At 49.1% G+C, this 20,629-nt stretch overlaps 1 protein-coding gene across 17 annotated transcripts in view; it reads right to left on the bottom strand.

Moving 5' to 3' along the window:
- The window catches only part of PPFIA4 (PTPRF interacting protein alpha 4), a 48,101-nt gene that overhangs the window by 5,477 nt on the left and 21,995 nt on the right, over positions 1 to 20,629 (bottom strand). For 9 of the 17 annotated variants that reach the window (XM_049713120.1, XM_049713132.1, XM_049713128.1 and 6 more), the window contains 15 exons: positions 19,601 to 19,709; positions 17,836 to 18,044; positions 16,054 to 16,294; positions 15,556 to 15,591; positions 15,205 to 15,338; positions 14,741 to 14,907; positions 12,730 to 12,823; positions 12,161 to 12,242; positions 11,428 to 11,628; positions 10,663 to 10,725; positions 10,041 to 10,067; positions 8,140 to 8,315; positions 4,567 to 4,664; positions 3,640 to 3,815; positions 1,077 to 1,145 (listed from right to left, as the gene is read on the bottom strand). In XM_049713120.1, coding sequence (XP_049569077.1) covers positions 1,077 to 1,145; positions 3,640 to 3,815; positions 4,567 to 4,664; positions 8,140 to 8,315; positions 10,041 to 10,067; positions 10,663 to 10,725; positions 11,428 to 11,628; positions 12,161 to 12,242; positions 12,730 to 12,823; positions 14,741 to 14,907; positions 15,205 to 15,338; positions 15,556 to 15,591; positions 16,054 to 16,294; positions 17,836 to 18,044; positions 19,601 to 19,709 — 1,882 coding nt within the window. Of the gene's footprint in view, positions 1 to 1,076; positions 1,146 to 3,639; positions 3,816 to 4,566; positions 4,665 to 8,139; positions 8,338 to 10,040; positions 10,068 to 10,662; positions 10,726 to 11,427; positions 11,892 to 12,160; positions 12,243 to 12,729; positions 12,824 to 14,740; positions 14,908 to 15,204; positions 15,339 to 15,555; positions 15,592 to 16,053; positions 16,295 to 17,835; positions 18,045 to 19,600; positions 19,710 to 20,629 lie in introns of those variants that run through there. The other 8 variants (XM_049713127.1, XM_033410520.2, XM_012537681.3 and 5 more) reach the window with 6 other exon arrangements.

Here is a 20,629-nt window from a genome sequence, read left to right as displayed (position 1 = left end):
GAGTCTGTCCTATCTACCGAGGTGCAGTAGTCATTCCACAAAGGTGGGGTTTAGCCCTGTTAAACCCAACTAAGAAGAGACTAACTGATAAGCAGATAACACTAATGGTGTCCCACAAGGAGGCCCAGAAGTCTAAACAGAGGCATTGGTAGAGGTAGGGGTGCTGCAGAGAAAATGGGGATCAGAAAGAGTTCTGATTGAAGATGGAGAAGCTAAAAATAAACAGTCTGGGCTCTTTTTTAACTTGTTTGGAACCAAGGCAGCTAAGGCAGACCTGACAGGGAAGGCAGGCAAGGTTAATGGTAAGAAAGGGAGGAGGGAGGAGGGAGGGGAGAGGAGGCCAGGGCTGGGGAGGGGGCTGTGCCCTCAGGAAACACGTATGTTTTAGGAGGAGCATTGTGCTAGGAGCATCAATCTAGCATCCTAATGCTAGATTAGGAGCATCTCTAACAGGAGCATTATGGCTAGAACTTCGGAGTCTTCCAAGACATAGTCCAACCTGAACTCAAGGAGAAGGCCTGATGAAACTCAGTTGGAAGGGACTGTTTCTTCAGTGACCTGGGGCATAAGAGTAAAACTAGAAAGGAAGCTGGGATGATAGAGGCCTGAGCCATGTGTTTAGCTGTGTCAAACTGCACTGAGGGACATGTGAGCAAACCTGTCATTTAATGACCTCAGAATAATGTCTACCTCCAAACAACCACACTATTGGATGGGTGGGAAACTTAGCAGGCTGGAGATATGCTGTGCTCACAGCCCTGAAGAGAGGGGCTCTAAAAGATAAAGAAAAAGGTATGATCCCAAAGAGATGACCTTTGGGGAAAACCTCTGATCCTGTGTGGTTAGGAGGTTTAGGGCACAGAGTTGGAAGAGGCTAGAGGTACCCAGAAGGAGTTTCATAGAGACTTCTCCAGGCCTATTGCTAGGCCTGTCCCTGCCTCCCCAACCCCCTGATATCATGCCCATCCTCTATGACTCTCCTCCCTTAGGCCACCCCACCAGTCATTAGCCCGAGGAAAGCAGAACTCATGAACTCCAACAAACCAACAGTGACCAGTTCACAGCCAGGTACTCACATCATCCAGTTTTCGGTCTGTGCCTAAGGCCAACAGGTTGTTGAACTCTCTTTCCATCACCTGGCGTGCCTGGAGTCCACAGGGTGAAAGGGGGAGAGAAGGGAGGGGCTATAGTTAGTGACCTCTAATGCCATCTTTCACCTGTTTCCTAGGGGGTCCAAGGGCAGAGATGGGGTTTTCAGTGCATTTAACCCATTAGCCCTTGATGCCGCTCCTTTGAGCTAACCTCGGTGTCCTCTGAGAAGTCAAAATGTTAACCTTACAATTTTTTTCATATGGAGCAAATTAGAAAACTATAATTTTTTAAAAAAGTAGGATCATAGAACACGTGGATGGACAGACTTCACCTACTGGGGAAAACCCCCCCACAGTTTGTCTCTGTAAGGGAATATCATGCCATACTGCCTTTCTGGAGGGGTAAATTAAGCATGTAGACCATGGATAATGAAGATTTAACTTATTTAGATTATATAAATGTATTTTATAAAGTTCCACATCAAAAATTAAACTTAGGAAAACTGCTCAGTCATGGATATTGGTGGCCCTTGGGCTGAGTGGGGCATAAAGGCCTTCTCTATAGGCCTCCCAGCAATTTCTCGCTAGGAGATTTGAGAAATGCCAGAAACAAGAAAATTTTCAAAATTACCACCAGATATTCTGAACCATTTTTAATGAAGGATTCCATATTGGGTCAGATCCTACTTCCCCTAATAGCTAAGCTAAATGAATGGGTCAGAATAATAAGAACGGTTAGAGAGCAACAGAGAGTAGCCCTGCTACTCTTTACAGATGTACTGCTGTCCACAAAAACTGGATGTATTTAGAGATAGGAAATGAGAGAAAAACAAGCCCATTTCTGGGTAGATAATATTAACCATAGAATTCTGTGGGGACAGTCTTTGTTGGTATTGGGAACATAATATTTTTTTAAGTGATCAGAAAGGAGAAGCATAGTTAATTTTCAAGTATCCAGGTGACACTGTTCCTCTGGGTAATGAAAGGTGACTATGACATTTACAAACTTCAGAAACATTTCACAAAGTTGTATGAGTGGGCAAGAAAGCAGCTGATGGGGTTGGAAATGGGCAAGCATAGAAAAATTGCATTGGGATTTCCCTGGTGGCGCAGTTGTTAAGAATCTGCCTGCCAACTCAGGGGACATGGGTTCAATCCCTGGTCCGGGAAGATCTCACATGCCGTGGAGCAACTAAGCCCATGTGCCACAACTACTGAGCCTGCACTCTGGAGCCCACGAGCCACAACTACTGTGCCCGCGTGCCATGCAGCCATATATAAATAAATAAATAAAATTTAAAATGACTCCTTGATTAAAATAAGAAAAATTGCAGCTTGGGGGAAATCTCAGCTCTTCCTAGAGAGCGAGGGGAATCTGTGCTATCCATTCTGACTGGTTGGGATGGGTCATTGCAGAGAGACTGTAGGATGCCCTGGCCCTGTGTGCTGCCATCACCCCTAAAAGGCCAACACTCCACCCAAAATTACAAGACAACTCAGCCCTATCCTCACACAAGCGAAAACTCGTCTGCTCCCAGAATAGCTTGTGCAGCTCTGGTGGCTGAATTTCAAGAGATCTGACAGCTGCAAACAGTCCAGACAAGGGCAGCTAAAATGATCAGGGCATGGAGACAAGTCTATATGAGGAAAGGCTAAAAGAATTAAGACCACTCTGTCTGAAGAAACAAAAGCTTGGACCCAGAGGCAACACAATCAGAGTTTATGAAATCACAGAAGGTGAGAGCTAGTCAAATACAAATACCCGTACTAAATCATAGACAATTAGGATGAGGCAATTCTCTTCCCCGGGGGAGCCGACTGTGGGTACATTTAGGACAAATAAAATTAGGTAGTACTTTACACAACAGGTAGTAATTCTAGAGTCCATTACCCACAGGAAGTTAAAAAAGCCAAACATATAAATAGGTTCAAGAGAATTTAGGTATATTCTTAGATGACAGCTCCATAATAATTATCAAATGTAATGGAAGGAGATGTCTAATCTTTTGAGCTGTTGACAGGGAGGCAAAGCCCTGGCACGGAGAAGCTCTGGGCTGTGTTATTTGGTATATTTAACTTTCTAAAGCCTAGGGACCCAGGAACAGATCCCTGGGGCGGGGGGTTGGGGGGGGGGAACAAAGGGGATATGGGTTCTCTGGTCCTTGTGGGCCCCAGCGCTAGTTTTCTTCTATGAATAGTCAGGTCAGAGAAGCAAGTAGAGGAAAAGTCTCAGCCGTAAAGATGGGGCTGGGAGGAGATGGGGGTGCTCACTGCAGTGTGGGGATTAACACAGTATTCCAGGCCTGTGCTGAACGTGCTCTGTATGTGAAGGGCACTTGTTTCCTAGGGGGGCTTGGTTATGCACAGGGACCACTTGGAGGTTTGAGGACATTTGTGATCCCCTCTAGAACAGGCCTCCAGAAAGCCCTCCCACCAATCCATAAACTTGCGCATATCAGAGGGAGAGAGAGCAAGAGAGTGGAGGAAAGGGAGAGACCAAGATTGAGACTGATGACCAAGATCAGACTGATTGAGACTTACAGCCTACCTGGGTATTCTGCGTGGGTATCTGGAGGACCAGGGCCAACGTGTTGTGGTCGAAGTTCTCGTCCAGGGCCAGCAGAGCACCATGCACACCACTCTCATGCAGGTTTCCTGCATAGTCCCGGAGCCCAATAGACTGGACCCAATGAACCACCTGGTCGTTGGTCCAGACCAGCACATCTGGAGGGCAGGGGAAGAAAAGGAGCAGAAAGAGACAGGTTTGGCCAAGGCCCCTCCAGGGACAGAAATAGAGGTTCCTAGACCCAGAGCCCCAGTCCACCCTGTTCTCTTGGCTCCTAGCCACCCCTACCCCCCTCAACTTTCCACATCTTCTTTCTGTCCTCCCTGGCACCTGGGCTCTTGGAGAACCAGCCCCACACCACTCCATTCTTGCCAGCCTGCAAGACTCAGGGTCAGGCTAATAGGCTTTCTCCCCAGAGCCCCTGTACCAGTCATCCACTGCCCCCAGGCGGGAATGGCCCTCTTCTTATTCTTTCTACCTTCAAGGTCTCTCCTAAGACTTGCCTTTCTTTCCTGTCCAGCCCCACCCAGATCACCAAGTTCCACGAGCACTTTCTCACACCAGTCTGTAGCACTAACCCAAGGGGATCACTGCATTTGTCTCGTTGGTGGCCATCGTCTAATGTGTTGGGGAGGGGGATGTTGCAGCTGATTGGGCAGGGGCTATTTTTCCTCCACCAGATGGCAGCATCCTTTGGGCATGGATTGCGTCTCCCTCAACAGACTGGGAGCTCCCTGCTCCCTAAGGGCTGTGTCTTCCCTCTTAGATTTGGAGCTTCCCTGTGGCACAGAATGCCTCTTCTCCCTTCACTCAGCCCAAGGCAGGGATCAGTGAGGCAGGTCCCTGCTCCCCCAAGGCCGCTCCCACCACAACTTTCAGAGGAGGCTTTATTGAACCTGACAAGCTTACCCTTGATCTCATGCTGGCTTTCTTCCCGCCTCTTCTCCAGCTCCTTCCGGTCATAGTTCAGCCTCTTCAGACACATGATGCCATACTGAAGACTGGTTCTGCAGGCACACAGTCCCCCTGAGCCAGAGCCTCAGTGGGGCCACGTTTCTACCACATCTGCCCCATATCCAGCACCAACCACAGCCCATCAAGACCTATATGCTCCAGCACAAAGAGCATCACAGCCCACTCCTTCTCCTCCTTCCCCCAGGGCTTAGACATAATCCATCACAAGGCCACTTCCCTCTCTCTGCCTACCCCAAGCCCTCCCTCTCAGCCAGGGTGTGGGCCTGCTTGACAAAGGAAAGTTCTTTGAATGATAGCAACATATCCCTCCCTCTCCAGGCACTGGAATGACAAAGAACCCTACAGATATTCTTTTGTGTCCCCATTTCACTCAGAGTCCTTACAATGGCCTACAATGTGATACATGATCTGCCCCTATACTGAGAGCCCTGCTGTTCCTCAAACATGGCAGGAACGCTTGGCCTATGTGCTTTGGGGCCTTTGCAGTGGCTGCTCCTTCTGCCTGGAACACACCCCCTCCCTGCCCCCCAGTCTGCTACATGGCTTACCCCCTTGTCTCCTTTAAGTTTTTGCTCAAATGTTATATTTTAAATTCAGTAGTTACCTTGTCCACCTGATTTAAAACTGCAACATCACCAGCACCACCAATCCCCCTTACTCTGGTCTAATTTTTTTTTCTACCACCTTTTATCTATTAACATTCTATATATTTATAATTCCTTGTCTGTCTCTCCCAGTTACAATGTAAGCTCCATGAGGGCAAGGAGGTTTGTTTTGTTCACTGATGTATCTCAAACACCTAGGATGGTGCCTGACACATTCCACAAATGTAAACACCATAAATGCTAAACGAATGATGTGAAATAATTCACATAAAGTACTAAAAGTACTTTAAACTGTACCAGGTGCATAGTAAGCACTCAATAAATAATTACTAAGCCAGGCCACGAATCAAAGAATCCGTAGGTTAGAAGGGACCCCACACACTATCAGTCCAAGCTCCCCACCTAATGCAGGAGTCACCTCTGTAACAGCCTTCTGAGTATTATGAACACCTGTGCCTAAATACCTCTGGTGACAGGGAACTCACTACCTCTTGATGCAGCTCATTCCATCTTGGGCAGCTTTCCCTGTAGTGTTCTTCTTTAAACTTGAACACTACTCTGTCATTCAGCCTCTCTGGGTTTTGTCATCTACAAAGTGGAGGAATAAAATAGGTCTCTCCCAATTCCAAATACTTTTGACTCTATCATTGAGGCCATTGCTTTGTGAGATTAAATTATGCTTGATTTCTCCCTACTTCTCTCCCCTCAGTTCTACCCAGGTAGCCCATCTGCCTAGAACAAACCCTTATAGCTCAGAGACACCACTTCTAAGGAATCCTGCTCAAGGCCACTGGTTTAATCCTTGGTCCCCTGGAGGGGGCAGATGCACACATACCTCCTAACTGGAAATGCCTCTAATTTCAATCTCACTTACTATAATTTTCAGTTCAGTTCCTATGACTTTCAAAGCTGTTGCACATCTTAGCAAAAATATAAAGGCCTTAAAGTCAGATCAACCTGGATCTGAATGCCAGCTGTGCCACTTCCCAGTTGAGTGGCACTCAGCATATGTGAGATGGGGGTCATAACTCTCCTGCAGAGTTACTGTGAGCATTAAAGGTGATCCTGTATGAAAGGGCTTAGACCAGCCCCTGAACATCAGAGGCATTCAGTAATGGTACCACTTTTGGGAGGACATTACTAATTATTGTGTGTGCTTTTTCTCCTATCAAAATAGGAGATTCTCATGGAAACCTGCTCAATAGAACACTATGGTCTAAGGAAAAGAGCTCTGAGTTGGGTGTCAAGAAAGAAGGTTGCCGGCCCCATTCTGTAACCACTTGGCTGAGTGACCTGGTGACACTCAATCTCTATTGGACTTGTTTTCCCCATCTGTGAACGGAGAGTTTTTAAATAACTCTTTCTCATCGTTAAAAAAGTATGATTTAAAAGAATTTTTAAAGATATAAGAACATGCTTATGAAATATTAAGTGGAAAAAAAGCAGTTATATACCTAATTGAGGTAAGAAATGTGGAAATGTTTTAGAAACTGTGAAGTACCCAAGATTTAGAGCTAAATCTGGAACCGTGTATATAGGCTGAGAGTCTCTCATGGGCAAAGGGTCGGGGAAGGACTTCCATAATGCTGTATAGGGTTGGGCTGCCTGATCCTCTAGCAGCCGAGCCACATCTCAGCTTGGTGGGGAATGGCCCTTCTCTCCCCAGCCCTATCAATCACTGAGGAGGGAACAGGTGCAGCTAGGCCTGGCAGCCTCCCAGATTGACAGAAACAAAAGATTCTCTTTCAGCCCCGGTGGTGAGGGAGGGGTGGTGCTCAGGGCAGACACAGATGGGGGTTCCAGCATAGGTGGCTCTGCAATGTGGTGGCAAGAGAACTGGGTTTCAGTCAGGAGACTTGCATTTTGGTAGCATCCCTGCGTGACCTCGGGCCGCTGCTCCTTCCCATGCCTCAGTTTCCTCACCCATAAAATATGGAGGCTAACTAGATCCCTTCCAAATATAACTTTCTGTTGTTTGTGAGTTGGAGAGACCAAGGGACACCTGCAGAGCCCTAAAAGAACCTTGAAAAGCCACACTCCCAGCTCCACCCTTTGTCACATTAACTACTCAAGATAAAAGACCTGGCTCAAATAGCAGCCTGTGTGATTTGAAGTTGGATGTTAAAAAGGACTTCCTAAAACCTATCAACTCCTGGAACCATTACCGAAAACCTATGTCTTAGGAGGGCTGCCTCCCTAGCTCCAGCTGGTTGTTTCCATGCTGGGATGTGCCCATAGAGCTTTCTCTTTTTCAAGAGAAGCCAGACATCCAGAATTTTGTTTAACATTTCCTAGTGTTTAAATATTGGCAGCTAAGGTCACAGTTTTAAAAATACAATGTAGGCCAAACAAATTACATGTGTGAGCCAAATTCTGCCCTCAGGCTACCAGTTTGTGACCTCCACTGCAGATACTTTTGCACAGAAGACCTTTTCAACAAAGAGGAGGAGAACACTGGATGACTTCCTGTACAAAAGGATGTGTGTTTAAAACTGAGAGGCTCAGATCTGGGATGTTGGCAGGGCAAGCATCCAGAAAGAACTTTCCTCTCATCTTGTAAGGAATTAGACACCTAAAATAGATGCTGGGTTCAGTGTGAGTCTTCTCAGGGTAAATGTAGAGAATTCAGCAAGCTCAATGACAAGAAATAAAATTCATATCTAGGGGGGAAATTTTCCAAGTGAAGCTAAAGAGAAATGACTGTGTCTTAAGGGTTAGAGGTGAGAGGACTAAACCCTCAAACTGCAGGGGAGACAAAGATTTGGCTTTCCCCAAAGGGAGACCTGTTACCACCCAGAACAGGCAAAGAAAGAGATGGAAGCACCTCTATTCCTGGAGACAGACCCCCAGAGTTGGGGGAGACCTGTGTAGGGAGGTGGCCCCGGGTTCCAGCCTGGCTCACCGGTGGAAGCTGTCCACCATCTTCAGGTGGACCCGCAGGTCCTTCTTGGTGAGGTGATCCAGCATGCGAGCGTCTACAAGGCACTCCATGAAGTAGCTGCGGTACTGGGGGAGCCCCAGGCTGGGCAGCCACTGGTTCCCAATCCACTCGTGGTTCATGTCCCCATAGGCCAGGGTCTGGAGAACAAGATGGAGGAGGCTGGGGGCAAAGGCAGCGCAGGCAGGTTGCAGCTAGCAGTTCAAAAAAAATTCAGCTTACTTTCACTGAGGGGCTGGTAGAGGCGGGAGGTGAGGATTTTAAATGGAGCTTTTTAAGATCCTGGAATGATATATTCCCACTCACTTATCAATTATCTACACTAATGAACAGAAGCAGCCACCTAGGCAGCAAGTCATAGGAAATCCTTCCCATCGACTCTGAAATGCATCTGTGGTGCTGTAAGGCAGACTCGCCTTCCTGATTTTCAGTCAGCCTCAAGCCTGCTGAGCCCAGCGGATAGGCTGCATTACAGAGGGCCTGCAGAGTGACAAAGAAAGCCAGTCTCACTTGGGAAACTGGCCTCACACGGTCCACAGGGAGTTACGTTTGGCTAAAGATACAAAAAAATGAAGTAAGGTGAACTGCGCCTGCCAGCGCTCTTCTCTAAGGCTTGGTTGTCTCTCCAGAGATTCTCTAGGTCCTTCGTGTGCCGCCTCCCCACCCCACCATACACTGTGCGCCCCACCGCCCACCCAGTCTGGTTCTGAGAGGCCTGCTCCACTTAGTCGTTGCCTCCTGCCTTGAGGGCAGGGACCTCCTTAACCATCTATCCTTAGAACGAATTTTAATGGTAACCCTCCATCACTCTCTTTCCTTACCCACCTTGATTTTTTTAGAATTGAACATTTTATTTTGTTATCTTCTAAAATAAAACGATTGATACATATAAAACATATGTAGCGTATGTTCATTACTAAGCATAAAAACGAAGTTGACATCCTTGGACACCATCCATGTTATCCACACTGTTGCATCCATCCTTATGCTCTTTTTCCCCATCTTATGCCCTACTGCCCCCCTAGAGGTAACCACCATGCTGAGTTTTCTGTCCATGATGCCCCTGCTTGAAAAAATGTTCTTATAGTCACCAAGGTATATTTCTCTAAATAATGTTTAAATTTGCTTGTTTTTGAGTTTTAATAGAAAATCTTTGGGGACTTACACTTTTCACTTTACACTATATGTCTGAGTCATCCATTCCCTTTGCTAAATAGTGTTTTACTGTGAGAACATACTGTAACTGATCTGTCCAGTCTCCTGTTGATGGGGTTGCCCAACAAGTATGAACAGTGCAACGTGCTTCATTTTTATTCATGGCACTTACATCTATCTGATATATTATCCATTTATTTGTTTGTTTACTGTCTGTTTCTCCCCTAGAATATAAGCCCCATGAGGACTAAGTTTGCTCACTTCTGTATCCAGAGGGCATAGAAAGGCCTAACACCTAGTAGCTGCTCAATAAATCCTTGCTCACCAAGTGAATGAATGAAAGCCCTTTGCTCAGCTCACCAGGGGTACCCCTGAGAGGGACAGGAAGAGGAAGAGGATTCATACTAATCTAAGTCTCATTACTCCTGGAAAGAGGGTCGAACTGAGGGGAAGAGGCAGGCATGCTGGGGGCACAGCCCTCCAAGGCCCCTCACCTGCCATGGTGAAAAACCAGAAGTAGCTAAAGGGGAATGAGGAAGGATCGAGGTGGGTGGCTTCAGCGGAGGAGAGAACCTGTGCCCAGGACTCTTTGTGTGAAGAGGGACCTAAAAGACTGGGGCTCAGAGAGTCCTGCAGGGGAGCGAACCTGCTGGGAGAACACTACCCCAAACTGCCGAGAGTTGGTTCTGGACAAGAGGAGGGGTTCTTACCTGAGCCCAGCTGCCCTCCTCACTGTCCTAGGAATGAGTGCAGCATGTCAGGGGAAACAGGCAAAGTCAAGAAACCTAGCAGCCTCCAGCCAAGGTCCCATCAAGAAGGAGGAGCAGACACCCCAGTAGCTGAATGGGTGACTAGGGAAAGCTTGTTGGGAAGGTTAAGAGAGCACAGAAGGCTGGTGCACGCGCCTGTGTTTGCAGTGAGAGGGGATCAAATGTGTGTGTGGCAGAAACACAGTCTGGCGAGGTGCCAGGTCCTCCCAACCCTCCCTGTTCCTCCACCAAGGTTCAAGCACAAGGGTTAAGGACTCTGTGGCTTCCTGACAATAGCAGGGCAGAACGCTCCCAAGCCCTGCTCTTCTTCACTGGAGTATACCAGTAGCCCAGGGTGAACTTGTGGCCCGCTGGAATAGACCCCCCACACACACACACTGTTTCCATTCTCACTTCTTTCCCACCCACCCGCCACCCTGAGACCAGAACTCCATCACACATCAGGGATACCAATCTCGTATTAGATCAGCTACAAGCCCCTTTGACTTCCCACAACCTTTCCCTCATCCTCATGCAAGTCAGCAGCCCTAACCCCAGGCCCAGGGCCCAGGGCCAGACTCACTGTTTTAGTGGATGTTGCCAGAGTTTCCATCTCTTCATGGGTGACCCAGACATTCCCAGAAGACTGTAAGCAGAGAGGAGACCTAGCTGGTCCTGCGTGTGAGCTCCTAGGCTCCCCATCAGGCTGGGAGCCCTAAGGACAAGACATAGCTCCCTTCCCCTGAGTCCTCCCACAGGCCCAGCCCAGAATTCTGCACATCGTCTAGCTCTGAGCAACTCTCTTTTATTACCGTATCTGCACTGCTTAGCACAGTGCCTGGCACATAGAAGTACCCAACAAATGTTTCCTGAATGAATATGAATAAATGGTGTGAATCTGGAATAAGGGCTGACCCCAATCACAGAGATGGACTACAGTGAAAGATTTTACCCTGGGGGTCCATGGAGAGGTTTACATTCTTGTGGAGAGCTTAGAGGACCAGAATTTACAAATGCCCTACTCCCTCTGCTACCCCAATCTGGCAAAAACACAGAACCCAGAAGTCCTGTCTTTGGAAACTCTGCCCAAAGATCTAAAATTACCGGCAGGGTAGGTATGGGGAGATGGAGCTCATGAGTGGTACGTGGGAAGCAGGGAACTAGGCCTGCTGGGATTCTGCTAGCAACAGTGTTACCTCCTCTTGGAGACCCGGTGGAACCCTTTGTGGGGATGGGAAGTAAGGGGCAGGACTCAAATGCTACCATCTTCCCAATGACCAATATGAAACTTTGTAAACACTATTTTGGGGCTTCTGAAAATGTCCTGGGTGAGGGAGAGGCCACTCACAGTCCTGGAGGTGGGCGGGGCAGAGGGGCTGGTCAGCGACACCATCTCCTGGATAGCCAGCCGGAGCTTGAGCCGGTGCAGGGCATTGCTGATGCCAATTTCCCGCTGGATCTCTGTGTCCGAGAGGGCTGACATGATGGCCCCACTCTTGACGTTGGCCCGGCAGGCTGCCACATACCAAGCAGGCATCCCCACCCAGAGCTGCAGATATGGGGCACAGAGGGTAAATTCAGCCCCTTTCCCGAGATCTGGGCTCCACTGCAAAAGTCTGGCAATACTGAGAGGCAAGGGCCAGGCCTCATCCATGGCCTCAGAACAGCAAATGAAGAGCAGAGGAATTTAGAAATGTGGAGATGACCATCATCAAATGCCTCTTTTTCCCATTTTACAGATGAAAAATCTGAGGCCTGGGAAGGTGAAGGGACTTTACCAACATTGCATGGGTGATTAGCTCCTGGGGGCACCTATAGGAAGAATGAAACCACCTGTGAAAGTCTTAATGGCTCAGTGAAGATTAATTGCCCTTATCCAGACTTAGCTGCTTGAGAGGCATGAGTATATAGCATCGATTCTGGCTAAGTGCTAGGTATGGCACTGTGCACTTGGCACGGGAGAAACATGCTGGGAAAATTCTAGAAATACCACCCCTTTGCCCAAGGAGTCCTTGTCCCAGTCCACACATCCTTCCCACCAGACCCCTGAGTAGACTTAGACTCCCTTTGCCCAGGTTTACCTCTAGCCAGGAGACCACAGTAGGGCCGTCCCACTGGGCAAAGGGCATTCCTTTTCTGCGGGCATCTTCAAGCAGCTGGTGTCTTTCAGGAAGAGGAACAACAGACTCACTAGTCCTTCCTTCTTTCTCCAACAAGCTTACTCCCAGGGACCATGGGCTGTGCCAAGAGTTGGACTCCCACTACCCCTTCTCCCCACCATTGGACTGCCACCCCTGCTCTATTCCTGAAGCAGTGTGACACCAAGACATGAAGCAGCAACACCTCTCCATTCCCAGAGGTGAGGGCTCTCGCTTTGTTTGCACATGGCCTGAAACACATTCTACTCTGCTCTGCCAGAGATCCCCAGATGCTGGGTCACTCTCCCACAGCACCCTTGTCTCCTTCTCACTCAGGTCATCCTAAGAACAACCTCCCAAACCCTGCTGTGCCCACTTAGACCAGACCAACTCAGTCCAGAAAGGGCCTTGCTGGGCTCTGGCTGCCTGAGCTCAGTCCCATGGCAGTCCAGGGAAAAGAGTGTGTGAGGGGTTGGACCCCACCCTGGCAGAGACTGGCCGGTGGCTCTTACTTCTTCTTCAGCCGCCGGTCCTTTTCTGCCTGGGTCCCCAGCTTGGTAGGTACCATGGGCTCCTGCAGACCAAGCTCAGAGTCTATTAGCAGAACTAGAAGGGAAGAGATGGCATATCAGCGAGGCCCTCTCTGCTTCTCCTCCCTTGGCCTGGGCCAGGACCGGGGAGCAGACCAGCAGGAGGCTCCTCAACATGTGACAACCCGAGGGTCTGATGGGACAACCCATTATTCCTGGAGCCTCCACATGACATCCCTACAACCAGGCAGTCCCACAGTGCCATCGAGTGGGTCACCCCAAGCCCAGAGAGCCTTCCCCTGGGAGCCTCAGCCCTGGAGGTGTTTTTCAGCCAGACGGATGGAAGTCGTTCCACCCTAACGGCAGCAGAATCCTAGACAGAACTTGTCCCTCCTCCAAACCAAGGGGAAAAGGAAACCCAGAGAGCCAGAGTGGGCTTCGAGGCTCAGACAGAATTATCCTGACCTGGGTTGAGGGTGGGGAAAGAGGCACGTTCAGAGATGTGTGTCTGGGCCTCTTTCTCAGAGCCACTTACTTGCACAAATCTCAAAAGGGAACATGCATAGCTCTGTCCTCTTCTGTTAAGGATCTCCTGAACTGATGCTAGAGTTCATGGCAGGGGCAGCATTTTACAATTCATTTAAGCCCTGGTCACTCCTCACAAGTGCACAGAGGACCGAGGGTGTTGGTAATCCAGAAGCCAATCTGGGATGCTGTCTTAGGTTTAGGTGCCAATGTGGTGTGGGGAACATAGGAAATCATAAGGCTTCAACACGAGATGCCTCGTCCACTGACCAGACCTTCTCAGCCCTGCCCCCTCCCATGTGTGGCTGGCTCCACAATATATTTTGCAAGGCCCTTATGAGCTGGCCCCAGCCTAGGGTCTAAACTCACCTCTTCTGCTCCCCCCACCCTCTTCCCTCCCCACTCTGAATAGACTCAACTGCTTACAAAACTCTCACACCCATGAATCTTTGCCTTTCTCAGATCCCCCCTACCCCCCCGCCTCTTCCCCTCACACACACACACACACACACACACACACACACACACACACACACACACACACACACACACACCTCTTCTTGGCTTGGCTAATTCCCACTTAGCCTTCAAGCTTCTGCCCAGGTGTTGCCCAGCAGAGAAAGCTTCTCCTGTCGCCCCCACCACTCCATGGCTGACCTCTGAGTTCCAGAAGCACCCAGAGCCTATTGCTATCTTAATATTGTTTTAGAATCATCTCTTTATTTTTTCCTTTTCATTAGAAACTGAGCTCCTTGAAGGAATGCACTATTGCTCCGATACCTAATACTAAGCCTTGTTTACAGTAGTTACTCAATACGTGTCTATTGAACAAATAACTGAATAGATGAGGGAAAGAGAAGAAGGAAGGGAGGGAAAGGAAGAAAGGAAAGAAGGAATAGGGGAAGGGAGAGGAAGACAGCTAACATTTATTGTGTACCTACCACACACCAAGCACACACTGGAACTTTATATCATCATAGAGGTGTTAATAATGCTACCCTTGCCCAAGCACTTACTTGACTATAATGTCTACAAAGTCATGATTAGGCATTGTGATATTTTGAGTCCTGAAGGCAAGATATACTAGGAATTAAGAACTGACTCTCTTAGAGAAAGAACTAAGAAATTTCTCCTGAAGGTCCTGAGCACAGTACCTCAGAAAACCTCCAGATTGGAAGAAACCTCAGAGGTCCAACCTCACACTGAATACAGGAACCCCTTCTACAGCATATCAAATAAACAGCCTGACACTGATGCCTGACACTTCTCGTGGCAGGAGCTACCACCTCATGAGGTAGCCCTTCCCGCTGTGAAATAGCTCTAACAGAAAACTTCTTCTCTGGAGCTGAATCTCTGTGTCTGTGGCTTCTGCCCACTGGTCCCTGGGAGGCAGGCAGAGAAGACTGGATCCAAGGATACCCTCCTGCTTCTGCCCTCTACTCGCACCCATTTACTAGGAGACAGAGACCATGGCCGGTGGCTCCGTCCTGGCTCAGCTGGATCAGCCTGCCTTTCTCCTTCTTCCCAAACAGGCGGCCGATGGATGATTTGATGCCCTTGCGCTTGGTGCCCTTGTGCAAGGAGTCCTGGCTGCTGTTGCTGCTGCTGGGGTTGCTGCCTGGATCCTCCAAAGCACTACAGGATGACAGCCAGGAGGGGGTGGAATGAGAAGAAACATACTTAAATTACAGCATGAGAGATGGAAGTTAGACTTCAGGAAGAACTTACAGTAAGTGTCAGAGTTGGGAGGGTTAAGGGGGTATGATCAGAGCATGTGACCAAAGGAGACATGGAACTGTCCTTCCCCGATGGTGTGACAAGTGAGATGTTCAGACACCTGGGACAAGTGAGATGCAGCCTGTTCAGAGGCAGAGAGAGGGACGAGATAAACTTGGGAATGGAGAGGCTCGATATGGGGTCTGCTCCATTTACCTCTTGCCTTCTTCCTGGCTCAGGGCTGGGTGGCCAAGCTTCTCTAGCTGCAGCGTCCTGGGTGAGGAAGGAGGAGAAGTCTCACATTTTATGGTGGCTTTATCCTCTCGGTTCTCTTCCCGAGACACTGGTGACTGAACAGACAGTGAAGCCGTCAGGGGATAGAGGGAGAGACCTGGGGCCTGCCTACCCAGCCCAGACAGGCAGAGGAGCATGGAGAAAAGCAGAGGGGAGGCCCTAGGGGCCTCTCAGAGTTCAGACTCAGATTCAAGGGCCCAGTGGGGAGAAGCCAAAAGGGAAAGGCCTGGGAGAATTAACCTATTAGTACCTGCGTCATCAGGCAGCACTCACCAGCAGCTTCCTCCTATGCTTTCTTAAGTCACTGGGCTGGAAGAGAGAGTGAAGGGTGAGCTTGGACTCACCCTTTGGTTGCTTGAAAGTCTACCCCAAGGGGAGCCCAGTGGTCTTAGGATGAGAAGATAGGATTCAGTGCCTCACACAGGCCTGAAGAGAATATCACAGCAAAACAAAACAAAGCAACAACAACAACAAAAAAAAACTGGCTTGAAAAAATAAATCAGGGCTACCTCTGGAAGAAAGAAATAGGTATGGGCATTGGGTGAGTTTCTTAAGCATTACCCAAGGGAGAGGGTAAGGAAGATACTACATAGCCCTTTCCAGACCCAGAAGGACATGCTGGTGACCTGGTATGCCAGGGTCTGCACACATCATGAGAAGAAGATGCTGGGGCCCAAATGAGAGAGAGTGAGCCCTGCTGTGCCTTCTCAACTCCCCTCGGCCAAGCCCAGTGATGACAAGGTTGTTCACCAACTGCCCCAAGACTCTCACCAAGGTCATGACCCCCATTCGGTCCAGGTCCTGGGTAGCACTGCGGGAAGTAAGCTTAGGTGTGGAGCGGCCGCTGAACAGAGGGGATGCGCTGGCCAGGGACAGGGCAGTCAGAGAGGTGGGGATGGAACCACGTTTGCGCAGCTGGGTCAGATTTAGGGCCTCCATGCTGCCACTAGTCACTCGTGTCTCAATCTCCTCAGCACGGAGCTCTGTGGACTCCTTCTCTTCCTGGATCATCCTGGGAGGCAGGCAAAACCGGATCTCATGATTAGCCCCAGAGAGGACGAGCAGGAGGCAGATGTGGGCACTGCCTGCAGTCACCACCCAGTGACCCCAGGTAGAAGGCAATGGCCAGGTGTGCCCCATTGTTTTCGGCATTGCAGGGACATACAAGGCCCTGTGGGCAGAGTTGGTTCTATCCCACTGCAGCTTAGACAATTTTCTCTCTTTCTTGTTAACTGGCCTAATGTAACAAAACTCCCTAATTTAACAAAAGCAGTTGCTGGGAAAGAAGGCAATTTAGTCAGTGGAATATAAACCTTCATGGAAGTCAGAATTCTTGACCTACCACTATCTATAGGGCCTCAGTTTCCCAATATACCCAATGTCAGGAATGGTCTAGGCCAGTATTTCTCAAACACAGGACCTTTAATTGATACTGATCCCTGATGGAGCCTTTCCTGTTCCAGGGAAAAATTAGAATAATAGTGATAATGTTATGTGTATGAAGGGGGCACTCAGAGAGGAATGTGTGTGTGCACACTCACACACACGCACACACTCTCTCTCTCTCTCTCTCTCTCTCTCTCACACACACACACACACACACACACACAACTAATGTAAACATGCCAACTATCCTTTAGGAACAGGACCTATCTTTATTCTCAGAGCATGTCTTTCCAACTTTAGGGATGTTAAAATATCCTTTCTTTTGTAGAATGGTTGTGATAGGAAATGGTAATTATCTTTAATGTTTCATTCTGCAGAATGAAAGTTGGCAGTCCTGTGTTAGTACCCTTCTCTTTGTGTGTGTGTGTGTGTGTGTGTGTGTGTGTGTGTGTGTGTGTGTGTCTAGTGTTTTCTTCTTAGCTGGTCTGTGAAATCCAAAAGTGTGGGAACCATTGAACCAGATGACCCCTACAGCCCTGTAAAGCTCTGACATTCTCTGGTTTGGATTTTCTCTTGCTGTTTGTCACAAACATTAATAAACTCTCTACAAAGGCAGGGTGAAGTGCAGGTCTTCATAGCATTCCCTGCCAATGGTTTCTGTTTGATGCCTCATTAGAGACCAGAGGCATGACACAGTGCACTGAGTTTAGACCCGAGTTTGAATCCTGGCTCTGCCACTTACTGCATCGCTTTGGGCAAATCACTTAATCTCTCTGGTTTGTCTCCTTGTCTATAAAATGGAGATAATGCTGTCTCCTCCAGTGACTGTGATTAGACTGACCAAAGCTCTCACCCTGAGTTGGCCTCAGTATGTGGGAACTACACTCATAATGGTTATGTTTAGCTTCAGGAGCTTCAGGAACACAGTCTCCATAGACCTGGGAGAGAAAATGAAGCCTAAGAAGTCAATCTGAGGTCCTACCCCTCTCTGTCCAGCACTGGGCCAGAACCTTGCCTGATGCTCCACACAGGGTCCCTAAACTGTGGCACTCTAAGGTCCAGCTGTAAAAGACAAGCAAACACATGTAGAATCTCTCCTGCAGTGACCAAACACAAAGAGCCTCTGTCCTTCAAGGAACCTCCCAGGCCCTCCACCCCTGCCCTAACCTGATCTCCTCGTTGATAGCATCCAGCTGCTCCTGCAGCATCATGGCCAGGGTCTGGGCGTCTGAGTGGCTGCTGGGGGAGACAACGTCCACGGAGCCCACCAGACCCCCTGGCTCATCCTCATCCACATCAGAGATCTCAGGGTCACTGTCAAAGGCAGGGGTGGCTGTGGGGACCAGCACCCCAGGCAGTGGAGATGGCTCCCAGTCCTTAGCAGAGAAGGAGGGTAGAGGAGTAGTAATAAGACACACCAGATGACTAAGGAGCAGGACCCTCCCAACCTATACCAGCAGCATTGGCATCTCCTAGGAGCTTGTTAGATAAGCTAAATCTCTGGCCCCATCCCAGACCTACTAATTCAGAATCTGCATTTTAACAAAATCCCGGGTAACTTACTTGTATGTTAAAGTCTAAGAAATACTACGCAAACTCAAGGAGCCAGATAGCAGAATGGTTAGGAACAGATTCCAGAGACTGCCTTGCTTTGAATCCTGGCTCCACCCAATACAAGCTACAAGAGAGTTGTTTCACCTCTCTGTGCCTCAGTTTCTTCATCTGTAAAGTGGGAATGGTAATAGTACCTACTTCATAGGTAGCTCTGAGGATTAAACTAGGAAATGCACGTAAGGCACTTAGCACAGGGTCTGGCACCAAGTCAGCATTATGTAAAGGCAATCTGTTTCTACTCACACAAAAGGTGACTAGATATAGGGAACGAGAAAAAGCCAAGCAGGCATGACTGTCTTGTGTCTCAGAGTTTCAGCACATTACAGGACCCTCCGATCAACCCTCAGAGGAGGTAGCTTCTCAGAAATCATTCTACAAACCCCTTCGGTAGACAAAGGTCCAGAAGCAGAAAGAGCACAGAACTGGGCTGGGAGTGTGAGAAGAGCAGCGGAAGAAAAGGAAAGAGGTAATCTCTAACCCCATCCTGTATGACCCAGACCCCCAAGATCCCCTTAGGGCTCTTTTCCCACTCCTGCAGCCTTTAGACTGAGGTCCTGGGTAGCTGCTGTGCTCTTATAAACAGAGGAAAGGGAGAGAGGGGAGAGAGAAAAGAGATGACTTCCGACTTCAACTCCCCCCTCACACTAGGCGTTTCCTAATGGCAGAGATGAATCTTCCGCCATCAGACTAGGAGTTCCCTCCTTCTCCACCTATATCTTCTAGTGCCCTAGAGCATGTAGAGGATCTGGGCTCGAGACAGAGCACGGTTAACAATTATGGGGCTAGGAAGGAATCAGACTTCCCCAAAAGATCGAAGTCAGTCCTTTTCTGCCCCTAATCTTTCCTGTTCCCTCTAAATCTCCCTAGGCAGACTCCACATGAGCTACATGCTTCTCAGAAAACTTCAGGTGCCGTCCCATGGCCAGTTAACCTGTCATCCTCTCTCACCTACCCATAAACCACAGCTTTTGTTCCAGAAAGCTTGCCAATTCCATCTTGCCCCTGCATCCCCCAGCCCAACCACTAGAAATACGTGCCTGCACACCCAGGTACACATGCACAGGCTTCAGTGGGGCCTCAGGGACTAGCTGACCACCCACCAGCCTCTACCTCTTGCCCACCAGGAGGTCGAGGCGAGACACAGCTGTTGCAGTGATGGCCCCAACCCCAAGGCTGCAGCTGTCGTTGACACGGGGGAGGGTAGGGGGAGGATTTGCATCATACCAGCCGTCTGTGAAACTGGAGCAAGGCGCGTGGCTGAACTGACCCCAAACTCCCCAGGGTAGACCCATCCACACTCACCCCTCCACCCCCTCACCTTGGCAGACTCTTCCCGCAGTGCTGAGTAGGAACGATGCAGACCTTGAGGTGCGTGGGCGGTTGCGCTCAGGGAGAACCGCACATCTGCTGCACTGCCTATGTGCGCCCTTGAGTGGCGGATGGGGGAGAGAAGACGAGCCCTGAGGACTGACAGCCCCAGGTTACACCCACTGGGCCCAAAGAGTTAAGGGATCTTCAGCTGGGAAAAGAGAAGTCTTAGCAGGACATGAGCTTCTGTTAATGCCTTAAGGGCTGCCACGTAAGCAAGAGATTAGGTTTATTCTCTGGTGCTCCAGGGATCAGTATGATCCAGGGGAGAAAGTTCTAGGGAGGCAGCTTTTCACTTAACACAAGAGGCACCTTCAAATAGCAAGAGCTGGCTTATGATACAACTGGTAGCTTTAAAAAAGCTGCACTCCCCTCAGAGAGGTATTCAGGTGGAGACCCTCTGGCCACCTGACAAGAATGTGTGGGAGGGATCATGGCACCAAGAGAAGTTGGAAGGAATGAGCTCTAAAAGTCCTTTGAATTCTGAGCGTCTTTGTTTCTTGGTCTTCTCCCTAGCAACTACCTCTGGTCTTCCTCTGGACTAAATCCCTGGCCAAAATTCAAGCCAGGCATACTCCCTGTCCCCAGGAAGCTTCAGGAGGCCCTGACACTGTATCAGAGACATGGGCTAGAGAAAGCATTTTGACTGCCCCAAGGGTCTATCCCAACCCTGAAATTTTAGGATCACAGTAATGATCCTCTGGAATATCTGGAGCCTCCCCTACTGACATCTCTTCCCTATGCCTTCCCAGTTTAGAACTTGAGGGAGCCCAGAGCAAAGGGACAGGGTGAGCCTACAACAGGTTACACAAGCTATCTGGAGGGATGGGGGAGTTTCTGCTTATTCCCCCCTTTTCCCTGCAACTCAGTCCCAATTCCATGATGGGGCCAGTGCTTCTACAGTCAAAGCCAAGAACTCCCAACCACTAAGGAAAGCAAGCAGTGCTAAATAGCTTGGTGTGCTCTGGGCTGTGCCTTC

The sequence above is a fragment of the Orcinus orca genome, chromosome 1 (genome assembly GCF_937001465.1).
Source record: "Orcinus orca chromosome 1, mOrcOrc1.1, whole genome shotgun sequence".
NCBI classification, from domain to species: domain Eukaryota; kingdom Metazoa; phylum Chordata; class Mammalia; order Artiodactyla; family Delphinidae; genus Orcinus; species Orcinus orca.
This window is presented reverse-complemented; position numbering and strand designations above follow the sequence as displayed.